Below are 11,562 nucleotides of genomic sequence, written 5' to 3' on the forward strand. Positions count from 1 at the left end.
AGTGGCCGTGTCATGGAGAAATTTGCAATTGACAGCTGCATTCGTGGCCATCACATTTCCCTAACTTACTGATCTCCAACTACAGCATTGATAAAGAACTGCTGTGTAATTGCAAAGAGTAGCCCACATGACTCCTCCAGCTTCATTGATAGCTTCACAGCCTCATTCTCATGTTTAACTTCGCTGCTATAGACAGGGTATACTATAGGCACAACAGACGGCAAGCAGGGGATTACCATCTTGTAGCTTCATCAACAAGACATACCACCACATCACCAATAGATGCCTGCTCCATGAGGGTGACGACGTCAATACATCCCCTTGGCCAAATTAATGGCAGATTTTCTATCGGCGCTTGAAAACCTAACAATCCACCAAAATAATTTCCCTGCCAATATTTCATCTTATATGGTACTAGCTCACCACCCCGTTCTCTGCACAGGCAGATTAGCTATTAATATTACCAAATTTCTATTATTATTTGTTAGTTAATTAATTTAATGTTGTATGCAAATCTATATGTTGTTGCACAAGTATCCCGTTCTAAATTCTCATGAAGAATTTCATTCAGAGTTCTAGCTAGTATCCCATTGAAGACATAGAAAATGTAACGAAGTGTCCCATTTCCAAAAATCCCGTTGATTGGATTAGTGATTGGTAGTATCCCGTTGAAGCCTTTCGACAGTCCTGTTGGACGCCGAAGATGTTGCTGCTGTTGTGAGGAACAGGTGTATCAAACTTGGCATCCATTTGATGCGAATCCCATTTGGAAATATCCGAGCAGCAGGAACTTGGAAGTCATGTAGTTATGTACTCACCCAGATAATCTGTTCTCCGTATATATATCAAGTCACGACTCGTCGGACTCTCGCCATTTTGACAGTCCCTTCGTGTCGTTGACTTCGAAGATGTTGCTGGCTTTGCGGGGGAACAGATGTATCAAACGTGCAAGCTCTTCCACGAACGTAGACGGGCAAACAACTGTGGGCGTCTTTTTCAAGACCAGGATGACGTCGGGAACAGGCAAATTAAATTCAGTGGAGATCCCATACAACATTACGAAGACATTCTCACGAGAGCAGAGACGGTTCGAGGCGGGTTCCGTCCACACAAAATCGTGTCGTCGTTTCAGAAGTATGGAAGATGACGACAATCTCACTTTCGACCTATAGGGATTCAGCGTGCGCGAGCCAAATTCGGTAGAGATCAGACTCACCCTTCTTGGAGATCCTGATTTACACACATATACACATACAGACAACTCTCCTTTTATAGATGTCAAGATCCTATGACTAATGTAATGTAACAAGACATCAGAGTTGACATAAAAATCTCAATTTCTCTTTCATTGTGTCACAGTAGTTTCTCAATAAACGTAAGGCATTCATTATAATAGCCAACCAGTTAAAGTTTATAGCTGTCTCACATATTTGCTATCTTTGCCAAGTTTACATTGTAGACTAAGAATACAAGAATGACATTATTTGTGTGTTTAGAAATACCAACTGTTGCTTACATCTTACTGTCCTCTAAGCTTATCATAAATGAGAGTAAACAGAAGACACTTGAACCTCAGCCGTAAAGGTGCCTCAAATAGCACTCGGACCACAGTTGATCATATCCCTGTTTTTTCATACTAAACCAATTAAATTTCATAATGCTTGAATTTGCCGATCCAGGTGAAAGCTTGACCATGATAAAATAAAATTTGATGTGCATATGTGCAATGATGTTGTGCCTGCCATAGAAGGTATAGTAAAAATGTCCTACAAGCATATATATCAGTGACTCTAAACGGCATGTGGTCCAGTAACTGTTTCCCTGCTCTCTCAATGGCTCTTGCCATCTCCATCATACTTGGGCATGCTCAAAACATCATTCAGTCATTACAAAACATACCATTTTGCCTATCTCCTCCTTTCCCCAAAGCATATACATAAAATTGTTGACAATGACTACCTGTAGATATCAACATCTTTTAATATATTCAACTTTTACCAATAATCTGTTCAAGCTATGGGAGCATTGACACCAACTGGGTTCTCACTTCTAATGCAGACACATCTACATCTATACAGTATGTGCTTTGTGGCACGAATCTGTTTGAGCTTATGGCCACTAATTGACTGATGCTCTCACTGGTTTTATCAGGCATGCGTTTTCGTGCAATACTATGTCCTACTAATTGCACTGTAAGCTATCATAACCTGTTGACAAACAGATATTGGTACCATTGGCCTATGAATCACATCAAGCGGCTCACGGTGTCTTCCATTTTGCACTGATATGAAATCTATGGTACATAAAACTACGTCACACCTGCATCAAAACTACAATGTGTACTTGTTTGCATACTACGTGTGTGTACAGCATCATCAATGTCAACACCAGACTCATTGGGAAAAAAGCATGAACAGCATAAACTAGAGTTCATTGCAACTTCTGCACATGTAGGCAGAGCCTTCCTTTTCAAATGAATCTGGTGTTGACATTGATTACACAGTTGTACACATACGTCGTACACATTGATGTAGTTTTAAAACAGATGTGTCGTAGTTTTGTGTACAATAGATTTCATATCAGCACAAAATGGAAGAGACTATGAAACGTTCCATGTGATTCATAGGCCAATGGTACCAATATCTGTTTGTCAAAAAGTTATGATAGCTTACAGTGCAATTAGTAGGACACAGTGTTGCACCAAAGCACACCCCTGATATAAAACCAGTGAGAGCATCAACTAACTAGCGACAGCATCAACTAACTAGCGACAGCATCAACTAACTAGTCGACCAGACACAACAATACAACACAACAGAACTAACATTAATTAACATGGTTAGAAGCAGCCTTCCACCTCTCCCCTACGGTACCATTTCAGACAGAAAACATACCTTCATTAAATGTTAAATTTCCGACTCGTAGTTGGTCTGGCCTAAGTACTAAATCAGTCAAATGTTTTCATTTCACTTTGTCCAACAACCCACTTTTCTCAAACAATCACACAAACTATTAAAAAAATTTTTAACATCCTTATACATGTTATTCCTCCATACTGTGCTGTTGACACACGATGTATACACACAATCCAGTCCATTAATTAATGTCAGTGGAAGACTTAAACCTCTCAACAGGTTGTTTGCATTACAAAGCTATCAACAATATGTGCATTGTGGCTAATAAACACAGAGTTTATATATTATGTCTAGCCTACTCAGTCCAAGCAGATACTTTCATAACAGTCAACTCCTGAGGCCCTGGAATAGGCCAGAGACTCCTAATGAAATTCAAAGTCACCTCCCACAGTCAGTGACTCTCACGGAGTCTCTGAAATCTTCCAAAAGTTTTGCGTTACCCAATTTGACTGAAGTTGACCCGAGTCAATGACCAGATCAGGTAAGCTACATTGACATCCAGAATCTTCCACGAACATGCTGGCATTTCCAAACCAAAGTCAGGCGCAGATCTACCTTAAGGCCGGACGTGCCCGGGTACCAAGGTCCTTAAGGGGATGTAACTCATATACCCAATGTTTCGCAGTAATGGTTAAGCAGCAATCAAAGTTAGAGCATTTGGGATTAATTAATTAAAGCTATGACGCTAGTGTTGATAACTTTGCGAGGAAATGTCCGCATAGAATGGAATTTACAAATCCTTATTGATAAAGAATTCTTAATGGATGATTCTTGCTAATGGTAGGTGCTGTCGCATCCGATCGTTGTCATTTAATTGTAGTGATCATGAGATGTCTATTTCTGTATGCTACCGTTCCTCAAAGTTGCAAGCAACCGTTTGAGTGGCAACAATTAAACCAGTCTACGTAATACCTTACACAATGACGTTCAAATTGGCACACAGCAAGAATATCCTATGATTTGATTATCAGTGAAGAAGATTGCAATTACAAGTAGAAATGCTTTCCAAGTACAGCAAAGATTGTAACACTGTTCACTCACTTATGTCCCACATTTAAATGAAATGGTTTAAGCAGACAGATAACATAAAACAAATGACATTGCTGCATATGCACTTCTAAATTGGTCCATAAATTATATACTCTCCATGAGGGAATGTAAAATCAAGATGTAAATAATTTTTGTATTGGTACCAGAAGTTAACAAAGTGTGCTCATTATACCACTTCCTTGTCTATACTATTTATTCTATAATTTCATGCTCTATAGGAAGAGCTGTTGTTCCTAGCTAGTAAAGGAACGTCTACTGAGACTTTACGAGTTCAGGGTGTGACAATAAGGATAACACACTTTCATTATTGGCAAATTGCTGATCAGATAGCTATCTGTTCTAGTTGTAGTAACTAAACCCATTCTGACTGCACATCATGGCTTATTCAACAGTTCCTTGCAGTCTTCCTACCACCCCTTACTGTCTAACACAGCCACTTTTGACAACAAAGATTTGAGCACTTTGACATGCATTTCTCACACCCTCAGCTCAAACTTCACCAAGATGTCTGAACTGAGTTGCAAATACAAAGCACTATACCATCTGAACATACACCCTTTCATTGTTGCATTACCATAAACATGTCAGCAGTCCCACCAACAGAAAAAGCAGAACACCATTATTATGATAAACTAACAACTCCTCCCTTGACTAAACTAACACCAGGTGGTTAATTAATAAAAGTCAAATGATTAGACTAGTGGGAACTAATCATTTCTCATAGTAACAAGCTGATGATTAACTTAATTAAGTGACACATCATACTAATAGACGATATTGGGGGGCAAAGCTTGTAGAGCATGCGAAATCTCGAGGGTAACACGTGCCTTTCGCCAATGTCGCTGTACACAAAGTCCACGTTTCCTGGTCTGCTTCTGAACCGTAGATCATCTTGCCGTTGACTAGGCTTTGTAAGTAAGTTTACTACTTACCATTTGTGCATCTTGTGAGAGACTATGCCTGCATAGAGACGCATAGGAAGGCATTTCTTGAGTACACTGTACAGCTTCTCGAGGGTAAAGAGACTGCTGTTCAAGCTGAAGTCGCCTGATTCACATTCTGAACAGAAGCAAATGAAGAGGAAGCATGACTCTTCATTGCCTAGCAATGGATTAGTTTTGGCGAGTGAAATCATGCCACCTGGGAACCCATTTGGGGTAACCAGACATGTAGACGTTCCGCGTTGTTTCTGAGCAGTCTAGCTTGCTTCTGTATATATGTGATTGGCCAAGTCGAAGTTCTTACTGTGATAACTTGCACTTGATAAGTACACTGACGCGAATCAGAGTACAGTACATGTACTCTGCAGTCTGTTTACAATTAGCACTGCCAGTCTACAAGTCCCAGCAACAGTTATGTCTAAACTAACACAACACATACGCACTATTCCATAGCTGTAATGCCTAAATCAGAAAGCAGAGGCTGTTCTACCTCATCAACAGTTGATCAAGACATGTGTTTAGTAGTGATCTCAAAGTGAAGATGTTGATTGTCAAAAATGTCACTGTGGCGCTGAAGCTGATGGTTTTACGTCGGATAATTTGAACAGCAAGCAAATGAAATAGTGGAACTTCAAAACAAGATTAGAGTTCTCGAGCAAGACCTTGCATCTGCAGAGTCTAAGTTGCAAGGAAAGACATTCTCACTCAACACATACTGCCAAATGATAAAATCAAGTTTTACAGGTATTGTGTAGAGAAATGTGCTTGATACAGTATGGAGTTCGACTGAAAGCAGTCAAGACAATTACTCTGTATAGCAAACTAAGAATCAGGCCAAGGTACATCAAGTGATGTAAGCTCATGAGCTCATGCACCGCCTTCCATGACAAGTTGGATACTAGACGAATTATTGCTGACTCTAGTTCGACAAGATACATAGTTTCACAGTTCAAGAACGCTAAATAGGGAAAAAGTAGTCCTAGTATTCAGCCACACAGACAGTGACAGTGCGTCACGTTCGGTTATCCCAAACGGGTTCCCCTACCGCAAAATCTTCACCTAACAAAACTTCCATCACTAGACAATGAGTAGTCTGTCTTTCCACTCCACGTGTATCTGTTCAGAGTGTGACTCAGGCGACTTCAACTTAAACAGCCAGTGTCTTACCTTCGAGAAGCCATACTCAAGAAATGGCTTCCTACATGTCTCTATGCAGGCAAAGTCTCTCATAAGATGCACGAAATGGTAAGTAGTGAACTTACTTACAAAGCCTAGTCAATGGCAAGATGATCTACAGTTCAGGAGCAGACCTGGAAACGTGGACTTTGTGTACAGCGAAAGGTGCGTGTTACCCTCAAGATTGCGCATTTTCTAGAAGCTACACCCCCAAATATCGTCTATCTCAAAACTACTATACTGCATGGCAGCTTATCAATGCCTTAATTAGTATGTCCTGTCAACCCCAAAATGACTCTAAAGGTCTTACACAAAAATGCAAACAATACAGCTGACAATAAATATTAACACAATAGTAATGTATGCCTGTCTCTGTACTGCCATCTGAGTCATTCTTTAAATCCATCGTCACAACGTCAACAAAAGAAACAGAAAATAAATGTACACCTATCTAGGTAAACATGGCATGGGCGTGCACATAGAGATGGCAAGCAAAATACACGTAATTAGAAGAAAACATCCCTACCACTGTTTCTAACGAGTACACTTACTTTACGTAATATCTGAAACTAGCAACCACCTGATTACCTACCTGCAGCAGAAAAGTATTTTGTAACTTCATCTTCGACTACCGCCTAGGTCGAGAAATATTCACTTTCCAATAGGATATGACAGCGCTCCTGCACTCACGTTTATTCCGTTTACAGCGAAATCGCACGAGTCCGTCAAGTTGAACTCTCGTTTGAACGTTCCAAACGAGCGCGTTCGAGGAATCTTCCCAAGATCCGAGCGTACTCCTTCTTCTTCTTCGCATTGATTACCATCGCCCGTCTGATTTACACCATCGTCGAAAGACTCGGACTCTAAACAAGTCAAAGCAAAGTATTCTAAGCTAGACAGGCACACGTTCCAGCCAACACCAAAATCCTACCAGGTAACCTCTGCCGCTTTCTGATAACACGTTCTCTCTCCTTCTCCTCTATCCGTTTGCGACCCAACTAGATATGCGCACACAAACATCTAAGCACGTCGTAACTTTCCATTCCAGAGATGACATCCGACTGTCTCCCTCTTGAGGGGCCTCTCACTAACCTCGAACAAGTAGATTAGGGTCTCTACGTAACGACGACGAATTCCAAGAGAGAGTCCTAAAGCGCCTGTAAATACAATGGCTGCTAGAGCACTGGCGTACAGGCAAACGATTAGCCAAATCCAATCCGTCATCGATACCGTCTTACGGCAGCCTCGGGGTCCCACCGCGCACCTTCAGGTGAGTCCAGTGAGTAGCCATTCTGGGCGTCTGTCGTCGACTGTACGCAAATGGAGTGCGCTGATAAAAAAGGGGGGCTTCTACCAAACAGACGAAAGTCCGGCGACGTTTTTTACCAGCACGTGTTGCAGATACCGCAGCCAGCTCTACATGCACCGGTCATCTCCACATGAACCGGTCATCTCCACAGTCATCCATGATATGCATCGCAATCTTCAGCCGTTTATGAAAGCCTAATAGCTACAATTGATTGTTTCTATAAACGCTATACGTACGGTGAAACCATCTAACAAACTGTAGGTGTTTGTGCGGGTTATGCGCTAGCTAGCTGTTACAATTGAGTGTTGCTAATGGTATACAGTTGCTAATGGTATGCAGTTACATCCAACTTGTGAATGCTATTGCAAACAGTGAATATTAATGTTACACTAGTAAGACGTACGCGTCGAAAAGCTAAAGTGTAACGTCTACATGTCGCTTTGAGTCTCTATATTCACAATGCACGCGCGTTTGCCTGTCTACTGGATCAGTGAGTCTACCTCCGGTATCTTTGTCTTACTTGCGGTTGGTGAACGGCACATGTACATGACAATTATGGTAAGCACCAGAGTACCAACGAATGTTCCCAGGATGCTGCCAATCATAGCAAAGATTGAGACACGATCTTTGCAAGAGTCACCCTCAGGGTTGTCCACCAGATGACTTGCTTGCCCATAAAAGCCAGGCCGGCCACTTCCAACTTTATCACCGGCCGCGACTAAAGCAGCAGCACTCTGCTTTATTAATGTAGAAGAGCAAGACGATTGAGAAGCAACAGCATTGCCGACACTTTTGTACATTGTTGTAAGTGGGACCCACAATCTGGCAACGACTATTCTCGGCTTGAGCGTGTCTATCTTGCCTTGTCCGTTGTACGTCAACGGAAAGTAGAAAAGCTCTCTATTGAGAGTCAACTGATATTTATCCTGAAGCAACTGCACGGCCTCCTTTGCCACATCCGATACCGCTGCAGTCGTGAACTGCCAGTCGTCGTTCTCGTTCGCATCGATGTATAGTCTCATCGTTTCGACATTCTTCAAGTTCGTCTCCAACAAATCGAAGAAGTCGCGTCGGTTTGGGTCGAGATCCGGCCACGAAAATCGCGACGACATACAGATGGCTGTACTAAAACGATTGCTCAGTTTGAGAGCCGCATGACAGGCCATCATGCCGGCCAACCCGTACCCCATGATTCCCAACGATTTCCTATTTGTGTTTGTCCTATACTTAGTCGATAACTGGGGCAACACGACGTCTAGAACGCTACCGAGATAATGGTATCCTTGCCCCGGTACCGTCCATTTGCTGGCACATTTATTGATCTCGCGAAGAAATTCGAACTTATCGCACGGCTCGGTAAACTCGTCCGATAGACACTTGATACAGTAATCACATGTTCGATCGCCACGTTTCAAAGGACGGTGCTTGCATTTGAGAACGGGTGCATGAGTGGGTATAACATCACCTACGCTGTCCTTCACTTCCAGCCCAACAACTACAATTTCTTCCATCAGCCCTCGTCTGACTGTAGCGTCTGCTATGACTGTTTTCATCGACAGAACGGTGCTGTGTCCGTACGCAATCAGAGTCTTATATCTCTTAAACTTGTTTTCGTAGAAGCTAGGAGGCAGAAGTAGAGAAATCGTCCTCGCTCCGATGCCTTCCAGCTGATAGGACTTGGGCCGAATGACTGTACAGTTTCGTCCGTTAAACCAAGGATAGAAAGACACTTGTGGAATTTCGATGTCATTTTTTGGCATTAACGAACGAGACACGGGCAGATCGACACGAAAGTTTGAACCTAACATGTCCTTATTACCCAAGAAAACGCGAAATTCTAGATGTCGTTGCGTCGTTTCGCATTGAGATGGCACTTGACAGAGGACCGCTTTTCCGCCGCCGACGTATGACAGAGTCAGAAACCATTGGTTCCTCGGTCCCTTGCGTAGCTTCTTCTTCTTCTGCCAGCTCAGTTCTAGACCCTCTCCTACCACTAGCATTCCCTGTTGCCGTTCCTCTGTTGACAAGCTGTCTTCCGGATAAACAATGACCACCTTGAGCTTGAACGGCCGCTCTATGCTATGAATACATCTTGCATGAAAACAGAAACTGTCTTGTCGCCACTTCTCGGTCCCGCACGATGCACCCTCTCTCCTACCAGTGCCACACTCTTGTCCCAAGCATAGATGGATACAGACGACGACTAAGAGAACTCTAACAAATACCATTTCTACACATGGTTACACCCTGCCTACCTTTACGAATCCATCTATTTTGAGTGTGACGTCACACAGGCAAGTAGACAGGTAACTCTATATTGAGGAGTTACCCCACTGGCATGAATGCTGTAGGCGATATGATGCGGTGAGAGAGCCCAAACACTAAGCACGCGTGAACGCCCAGGTCTGTGTATGCGACTGTGAAACAAAGCTATCAAAGACTGTCAGAGCCAACTCGGCGGTCTCTCTGTTATTACAATTTAATTTAGACGTCTCTACTTCTCAAACTCTACGGTATATCTGTACAGTCACAACTTCCTCTAGTAATGAAATTGCTCAATTCTGTAATGACTCCAACTCAACTGATTGAGCCGGAGAACTACAGTCTGATGACCTGTCTGAGTTTTGCCTGTCACTTATGACTGACTCATTGACAGTTTCCAGTTCATCAATCTCCTTGCGGTCGACCTCGTCATCACCGCGAATCTTGGTCGCATTTTTCTTCTTCCATTTTGTTCTTCTGTTCTGAAACCAGATCTTTACTTGCGTTTCCGACATGCCCAACAACTTTGCCAATTCCGATCTTTCTGGAGCGGTCAGATATCGTTTTACCTTGAACTTTTTCTCCAGTTCGTAGACTTGGCGACTAGTAAATGCTGTCCGCGTTTTCTTTTTCCGTTTGTCTTTTCCAAAAAAAGACGAACGATCGTATCCTTCAGGTAGACGGGTCGTATACATCTCCTCCACCGAGCCATGATATCCAGCTAGATGATTGGAACCTAATAAGGCCAGCAAGAAACTATCAAGCAACCGCTATAGTGGGTCTGCGATGGCTTCCGCTAGATCTCATTAGTAACCACGCGTTGATGGCCACCAATACAAAGGCCACCTTGAACAGGTATGACAGCGCACGCATAAATGGTTCCACTCTAATAAAAGTAACAATGTTTGCAGGCAATTAATCCAATAAGTCTACTTCTTTTACAAATCGTGCCAGCTCTCTTTCCTAAGCAAACAAATGCTCACCTTTGTGTAGGGTTTCGTCTGCTCTCAGCCAGGGCGGCGTAAATATATTGTAACTGCACGGCGGCGGGGCTCCCGACGCAACCAAACGATAGGCAAGCGCCGCTGCCGTGCTCACGGGCGGACCGAGTCGTTGAAGATTGATGGGAGTGGGTTTGACGACGGCTGGCGTCGAAGACGAACGATGACGGTAACCGTTTGACCTCGAAGTCGCTTCCCGCGTTTCCTCATCGCATCCATGCCCGTCGTCGGTCAAAACCGAATCTCCGAGTATATCTCGAATCATGTGCGATCTCCTCGGTCGCTGCGAGCGTCTCGTCCCGGGCAGCTGACAGCACCAACTCGACCACAGACGAGCACGACTCGGTACGTGAGTCTGCTGAGGCAGCAATGAAGGCAACGGACAGTGAACTCGGTTTTCCATCAGAGCTTCCATACGAAACGCACCGGCGTGCGTCATGGAGCGAAGAGCGTCGTCGGGTGAACTGGCGAAAACGAGCTCACCAAAGAGCTTTTATCACCCAATGTGTTTGCGCGGTAGCAGCTATCTGGTGCTAATGAGTAAATCGAGTCTACGATTTGCATACTATGTACAACACACCATTGGCTAACGATAGGATCATTGAAACATCTGCGCTCCTTCCGATCGCCGCAGCTATTAACACTTCCTCATTACTCGTCGTCGATTGGCTACTTTCGAAGCAATCAATGTAGGATCGGGATGACCTAGGGCGATCAGTTAACTTCTAATCACCATCACTGGCCATTTAATCACAATCAAATAAACATTTGGTAAATCAATGCTTCAAGTACAGTGTTAGTTTAAGTACCAATTAGTCTAGACACGCGCAGTGGTTCGCGAAGCAGCCCACGCGGTCGAAAGTAAGAACGAGAAAAGCGCTTACATCATCGCAGAAAGCAAGATCGAG

At 43.3% G+C, this 11,562-nt stretch overlaps 2 protein-coding genes across 2 annotated transcripts; both read right to left on the reverse strand.

Annotated features, from left to right (window-relative positions):
• Nucleotides 1-264: 264 nt before the first annotated feature.
• LOC134182578 (uncharacterized) lies at nt 265-9,715 on the reverse strand. The gene is made up of 5 exons (XM_062650002.1): nt 7,175-9,715; nt 7,014-7,080; nt 6,773-6,945; nt 6,675-6,717; nt 265-363 (listed from the first exon to the last, which is right to left on the reverse strand). Exon 1 carries the CDS (start codon nt 9,617-9,619, stop codon nt 7,871-7,873), a length of 1,749 nt encoding a protein of 582 aa, XP_062505986.1. The 5' UTR covers nt 9,620-9,715; the 3' UTR covers nt 265-363; nt 6,675-6,717; nt 6,773-6,945; nt 7,014-7,080; nt 7,175-7,870.
• A 124-nt stretch (nt 9,716-9,839) lies between these two features.
• On the reverse strand, nt 9,840-11,286 carry LOC134195847 (homeobox protein HMX1-like). The gene is made up of 2 exons (XM_062664935.1): nt 10,637-11,286; nt 9,840-10,389 (listed from the first exon to the last, which is right to left on the reverse strand). The coding sequence occupies exons 1-2, from the start codon at nt 11,091-11,093 to the stop codon at nt 9,947-9,949; spliced, it is 900 nt and encodes a 299-aa protein (XP_062520919.1). The 5' UTR covers nt 11,094-11,286; the 3' UTR covers nt 9,840-9,946.
• Between the last annotated feature and the right edge of the window lie 276 nt (nt 11,287-11,562).

Source organism: Corticium candelabrum, chromosome 1, assembly GCF_963422355.1.
Source record: "Corticium candelabrum chromosome 1, ooCorCand1.1, whole genome shotgun sequence".
Taxonomy (NCBI): Eukaryota; Metazoa; Porifera; class Homoscleromorpha; order Homosclerophorida; family Plakinidae; genus Corticium; species Corticium candelabrum.